Genomic DNA, 24220 nt, shown 5'->3' with positions numbered 1-24220 from the left:
GTTAGGGCACATATCACAAGAGCTAAGACCCTGTCATTGGCAGTGATGAATAGAGCATTTTACAATGTGATGTGCAGAGCTGCAACCTGGCCATCACCCCAGATTGCACGATAGATGAATATTCCCTCCCTCAAATACCGCTGTTGATAAATCCCAGCAGTGCCTCCAGATTTTTGCATGAGTAACAGGAGAGAAAATTACAATGTGAAAAGCTGTCACAGGTTGGACACAAGCAGCTAATTCAGTTTAGTTACCCTTCAGTTAAAAGAAATAATTCCTAAATGTGACATCTGAATTAACTATTCCCGGGGCCAAATTTGCCCTTCAGAGCAGCTTTCTAGCAGCTGAGAGGTGGGCATTTGACTAAATGTTCTGGTTTGCTATGAAGAAAAAGGGAGTTATTTGGCTCATTCAATCTGATTACAGAGCTCTACGTGAAAAGGCTATAGAAAATGAAGATGCACCAACAGTATTGTGAAAACTATTTTGTAGAATTACATATAATACTTACGATTTGGCCTACAGGACCTTTAGGACCCAGAATTCCAACTAAACCAATGTCCCCATCAGGACCCTAAAAATAAAAATAAAAAGCTTAAACCGCCTGAACCTCTGACAGATTAAAATCTAGCCACTATCAGCCAAAACTACTGTACGTAAGCAATTGTTTTTCTCAGAAAAAACAGTATGGAAAGTGGAAGCATGATACTTGCTAAGAGCAATCAAAGTGAAAACATTAAACAAACTGGCTCCAGGCTTGTCTACACTTACAGTACTGCAGTGGCGGCAGCTTCACTGATGTAGCACTTAGTGAAGATGCTACCTATGCCAATGGGACAGCTTCTCCCATAAGCATAGGTACTCCACCTCCCTGAGAGGCGGTAGCTGTGGCAATGGAAGAAGTCCTCCCGCTGACATAGCGCTGCCTACACTGGGGGTTAGGTTGGTATAACTACGTCACTCGGGTGTGGTTATTCTGTAGTTGTAATGTAGTTATATTGACATAAGTTGGTAGTGTAGACCAGGGCTCAGAATATTTCTGTTCTGGGTTAAGCTAAAACTCATGGAAGCTGGGGGATGTAACTGCTGCCCTTTATTTAAGATAGCTGTAAGAAACAGTTAAGTTCCTATATGAAATAGTAGAGGCCTCCACCCCAAACACAGCTATCTGACACTATGTAGGAGAGGGGCTTAGGTGGGTATTGTAACAGAGGTGTGTGCATGAGAGAAAGAGAAGCAGGAGAAACACCATCGAAATAGACACAGAGGGTATGTCTACACTGCAATTAAAAGCCTGCAGCTGGCCTGTGCCAGCTAAATCAGGCTCATGGGGCTCAGGCTGAGGGGATGTTTAGTTGTGGTGTAGATGTGAGGCTCAGGCTACAGCCTGGGCTCTAGGGTCCCAGAGCTTATTCTGTAGCCTGAACATCTATACTGGAATCAAACAGCCTCTTAGCCTGAAACTCTTAGCCCGAGTCAGCTGGCACAGGCCAGTCACAGGTGTCTAATTGCAGTGTAAACATACCAGAGAAAGTGCAGAAAGCCAGACACAGCCTGGACAAGCACCGAGAGCATGGCCCTAAGAAAAGCCAGAGAGAGCGAGAGCTTTTGGGCTGAGTGCTGGCTGAAAGGGGCTTGGAGCTGTGAGCAAGGAAACACTACCAGCAGGACAGTGGGGTGGGAGGAGGTATTGTTTCATGATCTCTGTGTGTATATAATGTCTGCTGCAGTTTCCACGGTATGCATCCGATGAAGTGAGCTGTAGCTCACGAAAGCTTATGCTCAAATAAATTGGTTAGTCTCTAAGGTGCCACGAGTACTCCTTTTCTTTTTGCGAATACAGACTAACACGGCTGTTACTCTGAAAACTCTCACAGTTCTGGATACATTTAAAACCAATTAAAATTGCCCCATCTTTCTTTGCAAATGGCTTAAACTCTAATAATAAAAAAAGACGCACACGTACTTTTGGACCTGGGAATCCTTGAAACCCCATCAAACCTTGATCTCCAAGTTCTCCCTGTAATATTAGCAGGCATGTTGGTTATTATTCCATGTTGCTGACTGAATTGTTAGAATATTGTTTTGCGTCATCCATGGTAGATACGTACAGTCTTCCCTTTCAATCCAGGATCTCCTGGTGGGCCTTGATCACCTTGTACCCCAGGAAGGCCTCTTTTACCTGGTTTTCCTGGATGACCCTGAAGCCCTTGCTCACCCTGTGGAGAGACAGATAATGCGTCTTACCTTATAATTGCAACAGAACAGCTAAAAGATTAACTCCTCAATGAACGTGTGTCAGAAAAGAATTATGTAGCTAAACAGCTTTTATATAGCAACAAGCTTTTTCACTATCTATTTCAAACAATTGTACAATATTTCACTACTTTTCTTTCAGGAATATTTTCCAGTAATTATTCCTTTCACTAAAAGACAAACATTTCTTGATTGTTGTTTGACTTGGGGACACAAAACATCACCCTGACAACTTTGCCGGTGAGTTGTATCCCTCTCCTCTCCCATTGTCTGTTCCTTGAATGTCAGCTCTTCGGGGCAGGAACAGGCTATGTCTACACTATGCACCTTTTAGCGACATAGCTGTACCACTACAGCTGTGCTGCTAAAAGGCACGCAGTGTAGCTGCTGTTTGTCGGCAGGAAAGAGTTCTCCTGTTAACAAAACAACTTCCACTCCCAATGAGTGGTAGTAGCTTTGTTGGCACTTGCTTCAGTTTACTTCTAGTTGGTTTCACATTAGTTGATGGATCAAAACATGTTACTGTGGTATCTGGAATTGCCTGGAAAAAGGAGCTATCTCAAATTGTTTACTCCTTTTGGGATGTTGGGCTCAAGAAGAAAGCATCTGGTCCTGTGAGATATTGAGCACCCTGGACTTCCATTGAAGCTCAGAGATGCCTGCCACCTTCCCAGATTAGGCCTTACGCTTGAAAGTATTGCAATCAAATGTTAATGGATTGCTTCACAGGACAAATCATGCAGGACATACTCCAGCAAAACTCCTATGTCAGTCAGGGGAAGTTTGCCTCAGTAAGACTAAAGGATTTGACTCTAAAACTTGTATTAGTAAGGGGCCAGATAGATGAATTTTGAACGGTTCAAAATTTGAATTTTGAATGAATTTGAATGTTGGAAGTAAAATGCTGGTGGATGGGAACTGGTGCTCCAAAGCCAGATTAATTTGCTCTGTTTTTATAAAAGTGAGAAAGAAAAGAAAAATTATACCAGCCCCATCTGCAGCCTTACATTTCAAATGTGCGTTTGATAATAGTGTTATTAAAAGGCATTTTGTTGTCCCATAATCTGTCAGATAGGAGATTAAGATGAAGATTAAGGAATGTCAATAATACTGGATCTGACAAGCATAACAAAATATCATGCACAGTACCTTTAGTCCTGGTTCTCCACTGATACCTGGCATGCCTGGCAATCCCTTTGCTCCCCGAGTTCCAGGATACCCTGCCAGCCCTGCTATTCCTGGGCTTCCTTTATTACCCTTAACAAGTCAAGAACAACAGATTACAATCAGAACAGCCATTGGCAGCATTTCCATTGTACACTAAAGCAGGCACACATTTTAATGTTCAGTCAATGCTGTTTATATATTTGTGTATATATTTATATCACATCTCTGTATATGCGCATACAGCTAGACAATAGTATACAGCTGTAAAACATATTGAGATTACTCAATAAATAAACTTGTTCTTAGTAACTAAAACAACATTTTGTGCTGGGATACCATTTCAGACTTGCAGGAGGGGCAACTTTAACTGTGATTCCAGGGGCTACTTAGACACCTGAAAACTCTTCGTCTTTTTGCAGATAATAATTCAGAAATTTGCTGACAGGAGCACTGTATCTAATTCCTATATAAAGAACAAAAATTAAATAAATATTAGACTCACTTAGCTCTAATACTAACATGTTCTGACATCTTATATCAAGTCACTTAAGGGACACTGGTTAGGTTTAAAATTTTAAGGTATATTCTTACTTTGTTACTAACTCTTGAATACTACAATTGAAACAATTGTAGAAAAATCTAATTACTTTCTATCACTTTTTTGCAGTTTATCAGGCTTGAAATGGATCATTTAACTTTTGGAAACATCCTACGAGGGCAAGACCCCGTGAGTTTATACTGCACCTGCCTTCGGCTCTTGGGGTGTTAACCCACTACAAATAATAGACTAAAAACAGACTTTAAACGGGAGTGAAACTGACACTTTCAAGTCACTTTCACAGTATTGCCAATATCAAGTGTTCAAAAATCATGAATCAGGCTACCCAAAATCAAGAGATTGGCTTTAAAATAATGAGATTATGTAAAAATAATAGATTTGGTGTTCTTTTTATTTGCCTTCTCCTTTTTGAGCCTTTAAGGTGCCCTGGGGTCATGCTTTAAAGCTTTCTCCACAGCCACAAGGGCTAGAAACTTCATTTTTTTGTAATAATGAAAGCTGAAATCATCACATATCCACTTGACTCCAAGAGCTGGGGCTTTAAGGAAAACAATAATTATCATGAGACTCAAGACAAAATCATGAGAGTTGGCAACACTGCGAAGGATAGTTACTTTCTAGAAGACTCTTAAACACAACGCTACCCTGACTGAGTTGCAATTTTCACAGGAAAGTATTTAAAACTAAACACCAAGAAAATTCCACATTTTAAAGATGAGGAAAAAAATGAGACTTCCAAGGTATACCAGGGCCACTGTAGGCAGGAAAGGAAAATAAACAGGCACAGGACCTCTAGGCAGCTCTTCCTCTTGAAAGAAAGTTGGAGGGTCAAATCTTCTAGTCCTTCATCAAGTAACATTTTTATTGCCATAAGTGCTTCCACTCACAGATATTAACATAAGCTCAATAACTATATACCTCATACTTAAATATCTGAGCCATCTTATCCAGGGCTACACATCTTATATACATTGGCTCAGGGATTACATTTTCTGGCATATTTTGAACAGTGCTGAGCACGCAGATGGTGCCCTGTGAATAATACAAATCATGACAATAATCGTTGACTTTATGGACTCTGTGGATGGAATTTCTGTTCTTTGTTCTGGAATTGGCCAGGATACAGCTCAATATATCTGCCTAAGAATTTGAGGCGTAAACACTTTGATACTCAAAGGAAACTTTCTCATTCCTTCCTTTTCTCGAACGCAAAACAAAAAAATGACAAAACAAAATGGTTTTCAGTTAAAATCTAAAATTGCGCAGCAGCCGTTGCCGTATAGCCCAGCCTGGGGCAGAACCTACCACCTATTGTGGATCAAATAATCTCCTCTCATTCTCTCTACATCCTTTCTGACCTCTGTGATGCTTTACATGTTGTCAGCCATGCTTCCTAATCACTTGTGACTGTTTTCTGGAGTCTCAGAGAACTGGCCTTCTTGGTTTTGTTCCCATCTATCAGAGTCCTCCTTTTTTTGCAGCATGCAGCAGAGAGATAGGCTGGTCCAATGGATAGGAAGCTAGCCCTAAGTAGAGTGACATATTTTCCCAAAGAGAAAATAGGACACCCCACGGGGCCAGCCAAAGGCCTCCCACCTCTAGACATGACTGGCCCAAGCCCTCCCTGCCTCCCTGGTCCAGCCCAAGGTACTCTTCCTTCCCCCTCATGCAGGGCCAGCCCAAGTGTCCCCTGCCGCCCACACGGGGCCAGCCTAGCTTGAGCCGCTCTCATGAGCCCTCCCTCCTACATGGGGCTGGCATTGCATGTTCCTCTGTGCCCCACTAGGGATTGCACCCCACTTTTTTGGCAAAATTGTGCATTTGTCCCATTTGATCTTGCCAACTGGTGATCAGTTGCAAAGGTTTTTAGGCACCCAAAGATGCAGCTAGGTATTTGAAAATCCCACTAGGTCCTTAAATACCTTTGAAAATCTGGCCATTAGTCTCTCTGTGCCTCAGTGCCCCATCTGTACAATGGGGATAACAGCACTGCTCTACCTCACAGAGGGGCTGTGAGGAGAAATAGGTTAGACATTGTGAGGCGCTCAGATACTATGGTGATGGGGCCACATAAGTACCACAGGTAGAGTGGGAACTTCTCTATACCACTGCTAGCCCTTCCCTGGGTTTTGGCCCCTTCTTTTGACCTATGCCCCTCAAATCTCCCTCTTTTCAGAATGTAAACTTGTCTTAGAGGGCTTGGCCGTAATTTTTCTGAGTCCCCTATGTTCTCTCTTTAACACTCCTCACCCGCACCAGGGATTCCTGTTTTACAGGTTCATCTAATCACTTCCAGATCCTTAATTTAATTGCCAGCCCTTTCTTATCGTAATCACCCTGCCTCTGTCTGTAAACAAAATATTGACTCCCTGCCCCAGGGGCACAAGCTGGGAGCAGCACCTCTCCTCTGCAGAACTCACACTGCACACTAATATTGTGCTGTAGTTAAGAGCTCCGTCTGGGAGCACACCACCCATACAAAACTCAGGGTGGGGGCAGGAGTCCCCTCCTCCCCCCACAAATGGTGCCCCTGATTTTGTGATTAGACCTCCCCTCTCTCAATGTTTACTCTGAGAATCATCTCCGCAGGCCTGGATAAAGGCACTGAGAACTGTGAAGTGAATCAACATGAAATCAGTGGGGCTCCCTGCTGGCACTGAAGTCCCCATGTGCGTGGTCAGTTGCCGGACTGCAGATTGAGTCTGGACATTGATGACCAGCAGAATGATCTTCCATATAACTGCATATTTCAAAACCGCTTTACTGACATCCCAGTGGCTGCTTTCACTTCTCCTATTCAAGGGTAGTGTGGATCATACAAATTTGTTTATATTAGTGATGGAATCATCTATCTGAAACTAACCCCACACCAATAAAATGGGATCTGGATCTGATCCATAGCTGTTTTTGCTTGATTACAGTTTAAAATGTGCAGGGTCAGGGCCCTGATCAGTGTTAGTAATAGCAAATGACTGCTTGGGCTCATCCTTGGATGACACATGTATGATCTTTCCACAGATATGTTGTTTTCTTTTTAATTAGGTCTGAGAATTCAAGAGATCACAAGCGTATAATAAGGAACTCCTCTTGATGAAAACAAGATGTCAGACTCATTGATTGCAGATGTACTGAAATGACTGTTCAGCCTTGAAACATTTGTGTGTGTAGGAGGCTCTCCACATAATAAAAAGACAGCGCCTTTTTCTCATAGTGTCTTTCAGAGCCATTCAAATTCAACACGCTTATTTATAAATGCCAAACGTACTAATACCATTAGCATTATTGTGTACAAAAAGGATGAATATAAAAATAAATTTATCACATCCAGAACATTTGCTACTAAAATATATTGTACATAAGAGTAACAATTTTTAATGAAAAACATGCTGTTGAGTGTATGGAGTTAAACCAAAAGAACATGCCTATGTCATGTTTAAAAAAATGAATGGAAAGATGCCCTCCTCATCCGTAATTAGCGTTCATTATGATGTCATTTAGAAGCAAACGCAGAATATCTTTTTCATATGTAGTTCCATTCATCATTTCTATTAATAGAGCAGGTTTCCAAGAGTGGCTCCCACAGCCTTTCCATATGTTACTCTGGTTCCCAGCCTGATGAACTGCTGTGCTTTCATAACAAATGTTCTGCTCTCTCTATTTTATGTGGCTAACTTGTGTTTAAAATATCTCTTAAGTAGAGACATGTCAATGTTATTGTTAACATGCATTATTCAGAAGTACTGGAAGAATGTTGAATTATTACTGAAAAGGCTAAAAAGAATAAGAAAAAGCTATCCATTATGGTGTTCCCTCTAAATTCAACTGCAAAGAATTACAGTCACTTGAAATAAACCCTGTAACTCCACAGTTAATATGATATGAAGACTTTAACAGCTAGTGTAATATGCATCTGCCCCCTCATCAACAAGTTATTTAATTTGTTTTTTTTGTTTTTTTTTCACCAAAATGCAAATACACCAGTATTTATAGCAGTTCTTCATTAACTATTAACTTGACTAAATAGTTACACCAACTTTAATCTAATTTATCTTCATAATAAATTATGGGTCAATCCAGCCAATACTTACTACCAGGCACAGTGCTTACTACTGTAAGTAGCCTAATTGATTTCAATGGGGCCTAATTTTCCATGGTGGAAAATTAGCAACAGGGTTTTCATCCTTCCTTTTGGAGAAGTGGTGACAGATAAAAGATGTTCAGCGGGGCGGAATGCTGCTTGCCATCTTCTCTATAGGAAAGTAGGATTGGCATTGCCAGTATCTCTCTCTCTCTCCCCGCTCCCCCTCTTCCGGAGTTCCCCAGCAACTCTGGGCTACCTAGGATGCCTTAATCTCTAGTGCAGTTATTAAGGAACTCCCAGTACTTTTCTAGCTGCTGTGGGAAAGAATACGGGATGACTATGCCATAACAACAGTGCTGTAACAATGCTGTAAAAAGAACTTTTCCTTAACCCTGCACCCTCTCTCTGTTTATATGTAAACCGTGTAGGGCAGAGGTAGGTTGCCTTCAGTTTCTTTGATTTGGGAGCTGGAAACCCCTGCCTTGAGGTAGTCAAAGATACTGGGTTGTAGGAGACTATTCACCCAGCAACTCCGATGACAAGAAAAACGTCCCAGGTTCTCAGTGTGAGCGGGCAGGTCATCAGTTCCCCCACTTGAAGTTAACATAGATAAGGTGGGGTGACCCCGGAACTGGCCAGTGAGGAATCACAGCATCAGCCCAGGTCTGTAACTCATTCATGACCTTGGGCTATGTTCAAGGTATCAGAATTGCAAACCCACCCAAATTTGGGGGGGGGGGGGGGGAAGAGGAGGAGAGGAGTGTCTGTGCTTTTATGTGAATCTTTTGCTCAGCTCTTAGTTACTAGTTATGAAATATACAGAATATTACTTCCTCTGACATCACCTTTTCTGTAAATTAACCTTACATCCTAGATAGATTTCCAGAAGCAAAAATTAAAGAAAATACATAACTAATTTCTAATTACATAACTAATAAGATGCCAAAGGAATCTAGAACATGTACTTCTGTTTGGATGCTTTAGCATTTGGAAGTTTCTTGAGGAGAAGGCTATAAAGAAGGGTAATGTATATGTTACTCACAGGAAAGCCAGGCTTCCCAGGTAACCCAGGCTTTCCAGGATTCCCAGGAATGCCCTCTGGTCCAGGATATCCAGAAGCACCTTTCTGCCCTGGTGGGCCTAGTTTTCCCTTGAAACAAATTCAAATAGAATATGAATCTACTTAATCTATTCATATTCATGAGCAGTGTCTAAAGTCACAGAAAAAGATTTCAAAACAATATTTCCTAGGCCGTACTATAATAGTCTCAGTGACCTAGATCAACATTTTCAAAAGTGGCCTCTGAGTTTGGATGGACAACCTGAGATTCCTTGGTTCTTATTTTCAGAGGTGCTGAGGACCTGCAGATCCCAGTGACTTCAGCTGGAGTTGTGACTGTTTGCACATCAGGTCCAAGGTATCTCAGGTGGGACATCCAACAATCAAGGCTTCAGAAGTCAGAAGTCATTTCTGAAAGTATTTAGAGCTATTATATAATTGAGAAATTACATAATTCAAACATGTCTGTATCAAAAACACATGAGAACCTCTCATTAAACAGCACTTACCTTGCTAGCCCTTAGTTAAGCTTTCACTGAATGCTACCATGCCATCTTCATCAAAGCTCCAGTGAATTTCTTTCAACAAGATGATTTACCTTTAAACTGCAATATGCTAGTGGAAGAGGCTTAGAACTCATGTAATTATCTCCAAGTGAATGCATGCACCAGAAATACAAAATATCCTCTCCAACTAGATCACTATGCCTCATCCAAAAATGTGTTTTAAACAGTGATATAAATATGTAAAACATTTGTCATCTAAATCTTGGCTTCAATTTTTAGTAGTACAAGAAACTTGCACCTTGTAATGAGCCTGAGATATGCCTTGAAATTCCCCAGAAGCCTCCTCTCATCACTCCTCTCTTCCCTGCTTCTCCTTCCTTTTTCCTGCCATACCCCATGTTCTCTTTGTTCTGCACTACTGATACTACATATATATCTGTTCAGTACTCCAGAGGGCATAACTAAACTCCTAGGATTGCTACATAACTTCATTTATCCAATAAAATGCTGTCCATCCACTCTGCACAGAATGTGCAGGTTGTTGACAAGCATCTATTAGGTAGTTGTACTTCTCATTTACCAGAAATGATATTATGTAAAGCTAGTAAGTTGTTTACACCATGTGCTGGTGTGGTGTTATTTATTAGTGGACACAGAAATAGCCTTGTTGTAATGTATACTGGGTAATGTTTACGGAACATCCACTTGTTCTCTCTTCTACTTACTCCTTGTGGAGAGGGGGAAGGATTAGTTCCTTTAAAAAGGAGTAACTGCTTTTCAATGAAAGTGTATTTAATATCTGGTGTCTGATGGAGTGACAAAGGTGGGGAAAGGTCAGAAGCTCAGTCAGCCATATTTGTCATGGGCACACGGATGGAGAGTGCTGAAGGCAGTAGACGTTCGAAGGAGAATTTATGGGAGCCAATCAGTGAGTGTGGGTGGGTGGGTGGAACAAATGCAGCTAACTTCAGGGTGGTCCCTGTTAATGTGATAAGAACTGTATGCTCTGTGTAAACTCTACAGACAAAGAATGTAGTTATAACTTTGCAAATGGGAAGCAGCCTCAGGATATAATTCACTAATTGTACCTCATTCCAATGTGCTGATTAACTGAGAGAGTTCATTTTCAGTATCATTTAATACCATTTTGTGTTTCATCAAAGATTATTGGCCTGATTCTCATATACCTTAAGGACAATTACATTTAGACCCACTTTGAGTCCCATTTAGACTGGCAAAGCAGTATAAAGTGGTCTAAGGGTAAATGAAAATCAGGCCTCAAACTACGACAAGCAACGAATACTTTTGATTTTTATATGCATCGTCATTTGCATTTATCTGTTTTATAAAAGAACATAGATGGCAGAATCTTGTTACTTACAGGAATTCCAGGTTTCCCAGCTTGACCAGTCATTCCTCTTTTTCCAGTGGGACCCTAGATATTTCAAACATTTGTGAATTGGTCAAATCAAAGACATAAAAGAAGACTCTAATGAAAATCTTTTCATCACCTGGCTTTGGATCAGGCCCTAAAAGCATGACGTTTTCAACAATCAAAACAAAGACTTCATAGTGTGGTTGCACACAATTTCCCCCCTCTTCTTTAATATACTGTACAATTTCAGGTCATTTCAACAGTACCAGAGCTAATCAGGATATTCCAGATATTTAGGTAACTCTGCGCCATCAGACAATATCACTGTAATAAAGTACATTTTTCAATAGCACTTTCATCTCTTTTTGAAAAGCAAAGCATACAAAATAAGAATATGTATATGCTGACGCCTGTATTGGAAAACAGGATTCTTGCCATAGTGAATATTCCCTTTTATCTGAACTCTAAACACAATACGAATGATGAAATAAACAGTTAATTAAAAAAAAACCCACTTTTTGGATTGCACAACCAATGTGGAGACATCTGTGGATTTAGCTAACTTACTGATATGGAGAGGGTAACATTTTCAAAAGCATCTAAGTACCATTGACTTTCAATGAGTCTGAAGCACTTTTGAGAAGATCCCAAAGCACACAGAAAACTTTAAAAAGCCATTATAATCACAGTATATACAGGGATCATTCATCCACCTTAGAAATACAGCCACTTCTAAGTAGACGGCAGCAGCACACAGCAACACTACGGCATAGATTGAGTAGAAAAGACCTTTTAAAGTTTTCTGGTCTAAATTATTTTTAACACAATTTCTAGAAATAAAGGCTAGTGAATAACCATACTATGTTAAAACTATATTCAACCTAATAAAGTTTAAACAAACTAAAGATAAAGATAAATACAAAACCCACCATCCAACTAATATAAATACCAGAAAGTTAACAAAATACTGTTCCATTGTTTAATTTAATAACTTTTCTTAATAAAACTATGGCACAAAAACTCCAGCAATTAAAACAGCAATCTATACATTTAAAGCACCCTGTTTCACTTTCATTCACATTTCAGAGTTTATAAAAAATAAAAAGTTAATTTATGTTCTGTGTGACTAGCCTTGTAAAACTTATTTACAGCAGCACTATTCACAGCACAGGTGCTAAGGTTGTGTCAATGTTTCTATTATTAACCTGCTTTTCTATAAGACTTTAGGCTTTAAAGACTTTATAAGACGTTAAGCTGTAAAGTTTTGTTCCAGGCTGAATATTGGCTCCAAACTGGCATATGGAGATTTCTTGCTGGGGAATATTTTCTGATTAATATAATGGAAGTTTTCCCCAGGGAGAGGGTTGAGGGATGACTGTTTTTATCCTACAGTGTGCATATGTTCTCAAAGTCAATATATCGGAATGCATAGGAGAGGTTTCATGTTGGTACTGGTATATGAGGATTTAGTGTGTTCATTTTGCATTAATGCCCATTTCCAATCTGATCCAGATGATCATCTATACACCGAAAATGGTTTATTTGCAGCAGGATTGTAGGGTGACAGTGGGAGTTTTGGGACAAATCACTAATATCCATCCCATTTAAATTGCAATGGGAATACAGATTACAAATCATCTTTATTCTAATCCTTCTAAAAATATTAGAAACCAATAAAAGTCACCCAATGGCAAAGTGTGAAATACTTTAAGCAATGTACAGTACACCATGAGGACAAAATATTACTGGCGAAGGAAAATATTTATATTTGATCTTTTCAAGACTTGCTCTGTCATTAGTGTGCTGTTGTTTTGTAGCATATTCCATACTTCCAGGCCTCAGTCTAAAGCCCAGCCATTCTGAATGTACATACTATACAGTCTGATTGGGCTTTCTTTACAGATTATTTCATCAGATGGATCAGCGTTATGTAATTCTGCGTGTTTGTACAGGGCTAGTTTGTCAAATGGACTTCCATTTAAGGACATAAAAAGGACATTCAAATATTTTGAGAAGAAGTAAATTTTTAAAGGCTTTTCACCACTTCAGGGTAAAAATACTTATCAAGTAGTACTTATTTGTTATCTTAGGTTATTGTGAATTTTTGGTAATTTTCCATTTCATACTATTTTTCTCCTTAAGGGATGAAACAGAAACAGGATCATTTTAGTCTCAACACCAATATAATTGTATGATGCCTCAAAAATTTCCATCATGGCACTGTCAGTCATTTTCAGGAAAATTATCACATCTTTTTTCTATAAGCCTAATATCTGGAAAAAGCAATCCCAATATTTCAGAATTGTATTTGACTCTGATATCTGATTCTTAATAAAGTTCATACAGCACAAAGGTATCACATAGGAGCCAGACTGGGGCGGGCCCTTGTGTGGGCACAGGAAAGAGGAAACACTAAAGGAACTTAACCATTGTGACCTGTGTACAGGTGGTCAGCCTCCATTGTAGACCTTTGAGAGCAATGACTGCTCCTAGCTAATACTATTTGGGAGAGGGTGGGGGTGTGAAGGGTTCATGTAGAGTTCATGCACCTGAAAACATTCAGGGCACATCCTGACTGTTGTGTAGGAGCGGTGCACACACTGCTCCGTCCAAGGACATGGAACATGGGAAGTCACTCAGAGGACATGAACTGTGGGAAGCTTCCTTGGACTGGGCTCAAGGCCTGAGAACAAGGATTGTAGTAGATAGAGGCTGGTAAATAAGAATATTAATCAAAGTCATAATTTTTCCTTTGTTGATGCCTTTTGTGGTCGGGGTATGTAATGCGCAGGGGGGAGAGAAACAAAAGAGAGGTGGAAAAGCTGACAGCGGCAATCCCGTCAGCAAACCAGCCTGCTTGCTTGCCTAAAGCCGTGTCCAGTCTTGTATTGAACTGCAACAACTGGCGCCCAAACGTGGGGCCCTCAGCACTCACCTCGCCCGGCAAGGGTTTCAGACGCGTCACTCATCCGCTTCGCAGATCCCGGTGAGTATTTTTCATTGTGGTAAGTATGGGAAGCTCCCTCTCTGCTTTGCAAGTGCAATACTGCAGTGAGCTACAGTATTTGCTGCGTAAGGCTCAGCATGATTGCCCCACTCGAGAACTCACTCTCCTGCTACAGGAGGTGAATGCCCAATGCCCGTGGTACCCTGAAGCTGGAACCCTTAAGCTAGCGGACTGGGAGCGGTTGGGCCAGACATTGCACAAAGAGCCTCGGGCGCCCGTGCCTGCTTTAGATGCCTGGCACCTCTGCCACGACGCGATACAGCGTGTCGCCTCGGAAAGACCCTCTCCCACGCCAACAGAGGGGCTGCCGATCTCGCCCCCCCTGTCCGCTCCTGCAACCATCCCTCCCCCTGCTTCGCCCCCAGCACCTCAATTACCACCACCTCCCCTGTCTTCCCCACCGGAGCCGGTGTGTGATGGCTCTCCCCTCGTGGGGCCCCATGCTCCGGGACCCCCCGGAGGGTCGTCCGCGTCTGCTCAGGGGCTTTCGCTGGTGCAACAAATGGTTCACGCAGCGAAGACTCGCTCCGATATTACAGCAGAGGAGCTGGCTGATTTGGTCTCGGTTTGTCCGGTGACCTGGCAGGATGATGGCCAGGGCAACCAGGTTGCAAACTGGGTCAGTTTGCCTTACTCGGTGATCAGAGAGATAAAGAAAGCGATTCGCGAGTTCGGCCTGACTAGCACGTATGTACGTGGTCTCATTGAAGGGCTAGGTACTGGGTACTCCCTGGTCCCTGAAGACTGGAAAGCGCTGTTGCGCATGATGCTGACACCCAGTCAGTATGTTATTTGGCTTAGTGAGAATTGGCAGATGGCGGAACGCCAAGCCCAGGTATATAGAGAGCAAGGTATCATTTATGAGCACTTGGCAGGGGAGGGCCAGTTTGCTACCGTTCAGATGCAGTCTCAACTCCCTCAGGCCATCTTCCCCATTATTTCCACCTGCGCCCAGCATGCTTTCCGGAAGGTCCCGGATTCAGGCAAGCCTACCAAAAGCTTTGCCAGTATCTGTCAGGGTGCAGGGTGCATCAGAGTCCTTTATGGATTTTACCAACAGATTGCAGGAGGCTATCCTCCGACAGGTGGATAGCCCTGCAGCAGCTCAGGAGATCCTGTTAAAGATGGCGGTTGAAAATGCAAACGAGGATTGCCACCGTGCTCTCCAGGCGGCACAAGCCTCTGGAATTCTAGAGCTGTCAGACATGCTACAGGCGTGCCAAAACATCGGAACCCAAGCACATAAAGCTGGAGTTCTGGCTGCCGCCCTGCGGAAAAGCAGGAAGGAGGGGAAGCGTTGTTACCGCTGTGGTAATGAGGGTCACTTTCAGCGGGAGTGCCACTCCTAGGCGGCGCCTGCTCACCCCTCAAAGAAATGCCCCAAGTGTTGGAAGGGCTATCACTGGGCTAATCAGTGTCGTAGCGGGTCGGGAAACCGCACGACGGGTTACCCCCGAACCCAGGGCCAAACGGGGATGTTTCCCACTCAGACAACTGTTCCTCTGCTTTAAAATCCGTAGACTCCATGAGGGCGGCGACTGCCTGAAGTGCAGGGCTTGATTTGATTATGCAGGAGGACGCTGATTTTCGGTTGCCAGGGGAGGTTTGCGCCATACCTACCCAGGTGACGGGACCTCTCCCTGACGGATTTGTGGGTCTGGTTCTCCCTTGCTCACATGCTGGGAAACAGGTTTTTTTTGTCATCCCGGGGATCATTGACGCCGATTACACTGGCGTTATTAAGGTTCAGGTGTGGACCCATCTTCCGCAGTCGCTCCCGCGTGGACGGTCAATTGCACAATTGATTTTAGTCCCCTATCAGGTGCCAGCTGCGGAGGATTGAGCCTGGGGCGGAGGCAGCTTTGGATCAACGCTGCCTCAGTTGCTGTCTCACAACACGTCCTTTCCACTTGTTGCTCTAACAATGTCAGTCCGCCCCTCGAAACCTCAGTTAACACTTCTCTTAAATAATGTTCCTTTTACAGGATTGGTGGACACTGGAGCTGACGTTACGGTGATTCGTGATCCGGAGTGGCCGGTCAGTTGGCCAACAGTTTCTTCTAAAGAGTTGTGGGGGATCGGGGGTAGCAAACCCGGGCGCCAAAGTTTGTCTTGGGTCACGGTCTCTAAACCAGGAGGCCGTGCCCTTGCTACGATCCGTCCTTTTGTGCTCCCTGTCCACCTCAATATTTGGGGCCGTGACTTACTTACAAAGCTGGACACCACCCTCAATATTAATATATAATGGCCCGAAATCCTCCCTCACCCACCTTGCCATCCCAATTACCATTGGTATGGCAATCCTTAGAGCCCGTATGGATTGACCAGTGGCCCCTCCCCCTAGAAAAGCTGAAAGCGCTTCATTCACTTGTACAACAATATTTGCATGCACAGCGCTTGGAGAGCTTTACTAGTCCTTGGAACTAGCTGCTGTTATTTTGGCCTTTCAACTTTTCGCTGATTGTCCCTTTAATTTGATTGTGGACACACATTATGTTTATCAGGTAACTGATCATTTACCCCTTGCCCTCATTACAACAATGTCACCTGTGCACGTGTGGTCAACTGCACTAGTACAAAGGTGCCCTTAGGCTGTCGGCAAATTTATCAACCCCTTTTAAATTGTTCCCACGCCGTGAATGTTTCATACAATTATGGCCATATCATCCTACCATCCGGGTGGTTTTTTACCTGCGGCTCTCGCACCTTTAGTTATATTCCCACGAATTTAAGCGATGGCACCCTTTGCTGCCTCAGCAGAATGACACTCATTTTGCCTTTTGGCGGTCAAAAGCGCAGTAAAAGGGCTACACCCCTTTCAGAAGATTGTGTCGCAGATATCAATCTTCTCAGCCGCTCTGAGTATACCACCTTAGCGGTCTCTATTGTTGGGGTCCCCGGGCTTGCCACTTATACAGCAAGAACTTTAAATGCACTGGCGTGTTTTGCGGCAAAGGCAATTAATACAACATCCCAGGCAATTGCCCTACTTAATACAGAGCAACACGAATTAAGGGATGCAATTTTGGATAACAGAGCAGCCATTGATTTTCTGCTCTTGAAACATCATTTAGGCTGTTCCACGTTTCGGCATATGTGTTGTTTTAATTTAACTGATAATAGTCGTTCCATAGAAACTAGACTGGCCGAACTGGCCAATCTTACGGCACACATACGCCAAGATCTGGGGTTTGAGGGCTTTTGGAATTGGCTTACAGGTTGGCTGCCCTCTTTAGGGTGGCTGCGACAACTTTTTGGTTATACTGTATTTGTGATTGCTGGGCTTATTTTTTGCTGCTGCTGTGTACAGTGTATTCCCTCTTTGTTAAGACTTTGTAGAGACCCGCCCTGGCAGGCTCCCCGAGTTATGTCCTTGTCTGTCCGGGAGTTAAATCGCTTGTAAAAGCAAATTGATGGCTACCATGAGATGGCCGAGCACAAATAAACAAAAAAGGGGGGGGATGAAGGGTTCATGTAGAGTTCATGCACCTGAAAACATTCAGGGCACACCCTGACTGTTGTGTAGGAGCGGTGCACACACTGCTCCGTCTAAGGACATGGACCATGGGAAGTCACTCAGAGGACATGAACTGTGGGAAGCTTCCTTGGACTGGGCTCAAGGCCTGAGAACAAGGATTGTAGTAGATAGAGGCTGGTAAATAAGAATATTAATCAAAGTCATAATTTTTCCTTTGTTGATGCCTTTTGTGGTCGGGGTATGTAATGCGCAGGGGGGAGAGAAACAAAAGAGAGGTGGAAAAGCTGACAGCGACAATCCCGTCAGCAAACCAGCCTGCTTGCTTGCCTAAAGCCGTGTCCTGTCTTGTATTGAACCGCAACAGGGGTGACATTTTCTCTACCCTCTAACCCTAACCCCAGCCTACTCCAACTCAGCCAGTGAAATGCATGGTAAGGGATGTAGAAGTGGGCATACTCCTCCGGCACATCCTGGGAGCTTCAGAACACATTGTGCTCTGGAGTGGTGAAACTCTTCACTGTCTCCAACTCAGAGTGGTGCCTTAAAGGAAGTGTTGTAACTTAGATGAATACAAATTAACAGTTCCTAAAATATTTTGAAATATAAATATGTTGTAATAAAATATGGCAAAAAGAGACGTACATCAAGTAATTAGGGCTAAAAATCAACCAACTCCAAAATCAGTTGGCATCTTGAATCTGGCCTAATTTGAAATCTTCTATAGAGAAAAGTCTAGTGAGCACAGGGAATTCTTCGGAGAAATACAAATGAAGTGTACCTAATTTGACTGCGACTCTGTTCAAGTCACACAAGTGGACAACTATCCTATCCATCTCTGTATGGTTTTAGGTAGCAATCAGGTCCATTGGGTTTGTGTTTGTAAGGACTTAACAAGGTGTAGAGTGTCAATAAGTGGCAGGAAGTCATAAGACTTTATGTTAAAATAGAACATGAAGACAAATACCACAGTCATCTTTCAGCGCAACAGCTATAAATCATATTTTGTTCTTGAAAGGAGCCTTATGATTTAAAAACTTCACTTTGTCTTCTATGGACAATAATGGTTGTTACAATTGCAAACACAAAAGAATTACAATAAAGTGGAGTTTTCTTTTTTTTTTTTCCACCTACTTCTGATCCTCTCTCTCCCTTTGGTCCTTGTTCTCCCAATTCACCTTGTTCACCCTTTAGAAAGAACAGAAAAAACATAAGCAAACAACAATTGGCCATTAAGGTAGGAGAGAAATAAATTATTTTCAATAACAAATACAGAAGCACAATACATACAGCTAACTGCCTGGAACACTTACTGGAGGCCCTTGTTGTCCAGTTGCTCCTCTTAGACCTGGAAGCCCTGTGTGACCCTAGAAACAGAAAACATAAATATCACTGCAGAGATAACTCTGATGAGCTGATCATTTTCTTCTGAAGCCCACTCCTGGGAGGGGCTGCGGATATATCTACATTGCAAAATAACCCGCGGTAGCAAGTCTCAGAGCCTGGGTCAACTGATTTGGGCTCACACGATGGGGCTAAAAATAGCACTGTAAATGGTCCTGCTCAGGCTGGAGCCAGGCTCTGAAACCTGACAAAGGGAGCGGGGACCCACTGCCCAAGTCAGTTAACCCAACTTCTGACACTCGCTGCCATGCGTGATTTCTTGCACTGTAGATGTACCCTGAAAATCCTCAATTCCACTGAGGTAAATGGAATTCAGGCTGTTCAGCACCTCATGGAATCAAGCCCTTCGTGACCCTTTCTTCATAACAATCCTACTCCACACTCACCATGGGAGGGAATTATACATTGTTTAAACTTTTCTGCTTTCTTGAGAGATTGGCTCATACTTGGTTTATTGCTTTATTATAGGTCTGATCTGTTTTTTGTGTGTAAGATCTTTCTGTCAGGGACTGCATCTTTTTGTTTTGCTGACTCCACAACAGTAGCAATTGTAATTGAGTGTTTGTTATAGTGAGGTTACAGCATATTTGTAGGAAAACTGCATAAAACATACACATAATTATTAGAATGAGAGTTACAAAATAATAGTGTTTGCAATTCCAGACAAATTTATTAGTTTATTCAATACAGTATAAATTTACACTAAGAACTAATCAATACAGGTGAAGCATCAGCACATTCATGCGCGCGCGCGCGAAAACAGCAATTTTGTTTTACTGCTTTACAAAGCAAGTGGTATTTACCTTGAATCCCTCATCACCAGGTTCCCCTCTATCTCCACGTTCACCACTAGGACCCTAGAGAGATAACCAAAGAGCAGAGTTTAATGGCTGATTAAAATACTGCTGCAGTAACAATACATCTGGGCCTTTCCTTCAGAACAAACCACCCAGCTGTGAGGTTACCAAAATCTACATACTGTCAAATTAGAAAATCAGCTAAGTTCACAGAATAAAAATGAACTATTTCTAAAACAAATATGTATTACATTAAGACGTGCAACACCTCACCGTCAAAAATATATTGTAAATGAAGACCCCAGTCCAAGTTTCTAACCTCCCACAGCTGCAAATCTGGAATAATTCTATTGACATCCAAGGAATCTCTCCATATTTACACCCATGTAAGTAAGATCAGAATGTGACCCTAACTTTTTTTTTTAATTTGAAGGGATTATTTGATTCAAATTGCAGAAGATTATAGGAAGGTGCCATTACCATGATTAATATGTAAAGAAAACAAATGACAGGGACCACTAGGTACAGATGGATCCTTTTTTATAATGAACCTGCCTATAGTGAAACTGTTTATGAGAGGAAATCCTCAATCCCTTAGCGAAGCCTGCATGAAGAGGTTTTGTGTATGAGAACTGTACAGAAGATAGGGGAGGCAGGGAAGCCTCTCATTTAATCCAGAGGCAGGGCCCTGTGAATGATGGTGCTGCTACGATTGCATCCCATCACCTGCAGTAGAAGCCGCAGCTTGCTGACTTCAAGGAAAAGTCTCAACTCCCAGATCTGCAAGGTGCTGGGTCCCCCCTGGGAAGCGTTAAGTGCTTTAATGCTCATTGCAGTCAATGAACCAAATTCTGCATCCACTGAAGTTGATGAGTTCAGGATCTTACCCAGTGGAGGTAAGGGGGCTCAGTACCTTCCTGAAGGCACTCAGCATCTAGGTGGATGGAGATTTTAATAGGGAACAGCTTCCCACCCTCCCCCAGTATCTGAAATAAAAGCAGTAAGAAAGAAAATATTGCTTTACTTCAAGGTTACCAGGGGATCATCAGGCACAGTGGATCTTCAAAGTTTATGAACTGATCCAGTGGCCATCTGTATTACATGCTCATCACCATGGTATCTGATGCCAGGTCCCTACTTCTCTCCTGTGCTCTAACATTTCTGCAGAGACCGCTGCTGTAGAGCTCAGCTCCATGGCATGCATGGGATTGTGGAATCCCCCTCCGTTGCCTCTCCTCTCTTCTGCGTTTCCATTGGGCTTTGGGCCTCCTGAAGCAGCTTCCCAGCGGAAACACACATGTTTCCTCTGCATACAACTTTTGCTTCAGTTAGCACGGCAGAATCAACACAGCTATGGGCGAGTGAACTAGGTTCTTTTCTCTCTCAGGCATCTTCATGAAAATTGTTCGCTAAGTTCCCTCTGGGGGTCCAAATTCTGTTTTCATTTACATCTTCTCATTCCATTGCCTTCAAATTCTGCTTTTTTGGGGTAGCAAAGGTCTAAATAATAAGGGGAGAATCTGAAGCCAAGGGGGCTGCATAAGTATAACTGAGGACAGAAGCTGGCCTGAATTAAAAAAATACTTAAGGTTATGGGAGAGTTTTATTTGGCATGCTCCTCGTTGATGTAGATAGTTGTAGGTAGTACTCATACCCTTTTAATAAACAAATCATAGAATCATAGAATAACAGAGTTGGAAGGGACGTCTGGAGGCCATCTAGTCCAACCCCCTGCCCAGAGCAGGACCAATCCCAACTAAATCATCCCAGCCAGGGCTTTGTCAAGCCTGACCTTAAAAACTTCTAAGGAAGGGGATTCCACCACCTCCCTAGGTAATGCATTCCAGTGTTTCACCACCCTCCTAGTGAAAAAGTTTTTCCTAATATCCAACCTAAACCTCCCCCACTGCAACTTGAGACCATTACTCCTTGTCCTGTCATCTGCTATCACTGAGAATAGTCTAGATCCATCCTCTTTGGATCCACCTTTCAGGTAGTTAAAAGCAGTTATCAAATCCCTCCTCATTCTTCTCTTCCATAGACTAAACAATCCCAGTTCCCTCAGCCTCTCCTCATAAGTCATGTGTTCCAGTCCCCTAATCATTTTTGTTGCCCTCCGCTGGATGTTTTCCAATTTTTCCACATCCTTCTTGTAGTGTGGGGCCCAAAACTGGACACAGTACTCCACATGAGGCCTCACCAATGTTGAATAGAGGGGAAGGATCACATCCCTCGATCTGCTGGCTATGCCCCTACTTATACACCCCAAAATGCCATTGGCTTTCTTGGCAACAAGGGCACACTGTCAACTCATATCCAGCTTCCCGTCCACTGTCACCCCTAGGTCCTTCTCTGCAGAACTGCTGCCTAGCCATTCGGTCCTTAGTCTGTAGCGGTGCATTGGACTCTTCCGTCCTAAGTGCAGGACTCTGCACTTGTCCTTGTTGAGCCAAATCATCATAGCAGCTCACCCTCGCACAGTTGCATTGCTAACAGGAATGAAAAGACACTTATACTGGGTAACTAAAACAACAGATAACTATTTGGAATAAATACGGGGATCAAATTCTGTTCTCAGACATGTTGATCTAAATGAAAAGTCATCTCATTAGGATAATTTAACAGAGGGTGCAGATCTGCTGAGTAAGAAGGTGCCATTTTTGGACAGCCACTTTGTACAGTAAAACAATGTGTTCAGTTTTGTTTCTAATGACACTGGTTCTGCACCTTTTTATGACAAAGTGACCCTAGACTTCTGAAGCAACTGTATAACTTGTGGAAACTCCATTTACTGCCTCTCGTCTTGAATCACTAAAATAATTTTTTTGAGAAAGAAAGACCTACTGGTTCACCTATGGGCCCAGGTGGTCCCAGTACTGTGTTGTCTTCGCCTGGGTAACCCTAAAAGGAAAATAATTATTAAAAATATTTATTCCTGGTAATGAAAATCTATTTATTCAAGAATTTCTTTAATATTAAACTGAAATAAACATTTCATACAGTGTACATACACGCAAATATGGATTATATACACATTTATACCAATTGGTGGTAGTGACTACTATACTTAAGGCTGCAGAAAACCCACCGCTTTTACATGCATCTCACTTTCAAAAATATTTGCATTTTGGGCTGAAAAATTACATACTTGCTTTCTTAACAAAAAGAAATCTGAACAAAATCCCATTTTAGTTAATGGACAGTGAAAAAAGGACACTCCTGCCAGTGTTAAAAAAAGGCTAACTACTCCTAATCCAATAGGTGTAGAGGAAACACTGTTAATCATACTGAGTATCATAATAATTGTATAGGTTAATTTTATGATGTTTTAAATGTCACACTACTACCCACACCAACAGATAAAACATTCTCTGCTCCAGTAACATATTGCCCTTAAAGACCAAGGGCCAGATTTTCTTAGGTGTTTAGGCATCCACAGATCCAGAGAGGTGCCTTGTAGGATTTTCAATACAGCCTAAGCAGGTTAGGAACCTAACTCCCATTGGCAACTAATAATCATGAAGTCAATCTACTTAGATGCCTTTGAAAATTCCACCAGGCACCTATCAGCATCTTTAGGAGCCTAAACACCTTTGAAAATCTGGTCCTAATAGGTTACTCTGCAAGGCCTTGATCCTACAAGCTCATCTGCATGGGTGGATCTGTGTACCTGTCTGACACCCCATTGCCTTCAGTGAACATAAGGGTCTGCCTGCAGGATCAAGGCCTAAAAGAATCAGAGTGAATCTATAACATTGGGTCCTGATCTTGGAATCACTTTCTACCATGCATAGGCCCTGATCCACCAAAGCACTTAAGCATGTATTTGACTTTAAAGTCAAGTCAATGGAAATTCTCACATGCTTAAAGTTAAGCACAATGTTTAAGTACTTTGCTGGATCCACGTTGCTTACTACTGTAATCACACCCAGGGAAGGCAATGGTGCTGTCTGGTAGTGCAGAAAATGATTGAAGAACTAGGACCTTATGTTTTAGAAACTGAAACATTTCATTATTCTAATTCTTAACTTTATCTTCCTATAATTTGTTTCCGCAGGTTTACATTTTTGCTCACACTGCATCACAACAGCCGAGGTCTCATCCTTTTTCCTTTTGATGGCTTTGGATAAACAAAAGCTGTGAAAACTGTCTTTTGAGAAATGCTTTGATAAGCTATGAATGTATCACAACATTTCCACCCTTTACAATCACTGGGACTGTAAACAACAAGAACTAGTTTCCGTACCTTCTCTCCTTTGGGTCCTGGAGGACCAGGTGATCCTGGCTGACCTTGATGACCCTAAAAAAATCCCAAACAACTAAATACAAAATGTTATATATTGCTCAGATTAGCACTTTCTGCTGTATGGTAAATTGAATAGTGACATTTCAGACAAATTATGGGCCCAGTCTGGAAATTTGTTGCAGGTGGGTAGACCTCTGTGTGTGCAATCACAGAGGCCCATGGACTTCAGTGGGGCTCTGTTGAAACAAAGGGGGCCAAGTGTGGTTCCTAGTGCAGGATCAGGGCCT

General features: G+C 42.4%; 1 protein-coding gene across 7 annotated transcripts in view; it reads right to left on the bottom strand.

Moving 5' to 3' along the window:
• The window catches only part of COL24A1 (collagen type XXIV alpha 1 chain), a 246903-nt gene that overhangs the window by 27017 nt on the left and 195666 nt on the right, over positions 1 to 24220 (bottom strand). For all 7 annotated transcript variants that reach the window (XR_012669701.1, XM_075131667.1, XM_075131669.1 and 4 more), the window contains 11 exons: positions 23934 to 23987; positions 22532 to 22588; positions 19694 to 19747; positions 18800 to 18853; positions 18621 to 18674; positions 11011 to 11064; positions 9106 to 9213; positions 3406 to 3513; positions 2112 to 2219; positions 1967 to 2020; positions 512 to 574 (listed from right to left, as the gene is read on the bottom strand). Coding sequence is in view for 6 of the 7 variants with exons in the window: in XM_075131667.1 (XP_074987768.1) it covers positions 512 to 574; positions 1967 to 2020; positions 2112 to 2219; positions 3406 to 3513; positions 9106 to 9213; positions 11011 to 11064; positions 18621 to 18674; positions 18800 to 18853; positions 19694 to 19747; positions 22532 to 22588; positions 23934 to 23987 (768 nt within the window). In the remaining variant the exon portion in view is untranslated. The remainder of the gene's footprint in view (positions 1 to 511; positions 575 to 1966; positions 2021 to 2111; positions 2220 to 3405; positions 3514 to 9105; positions 9214 to 11010; positions 11065 to 18620; positions 18675 to 18799; positions 18854 to 19693; positions 19748 to 22531; positions 22589 to 23933; positions 23988 to 24220) is intronic.

The sequence above is a fragment of the Caretta caretta genome, chromosome 8 (genome assembly GCF_965140235.1).
Source record: "Caretta caretta isolate rCarCar2 chromosome 8, rCarCar1.hap1, whole genome shotgun sequence".
NCBI lineage: Eukaryota > Metazoa > Chordata > Testudines > Cheloniidae > Caretta > Caretta caretta.
Note: the sequence above shows the minus strand (reverse complement) of the source record. Positions and strands in the feature narration are given on the sequence as shown.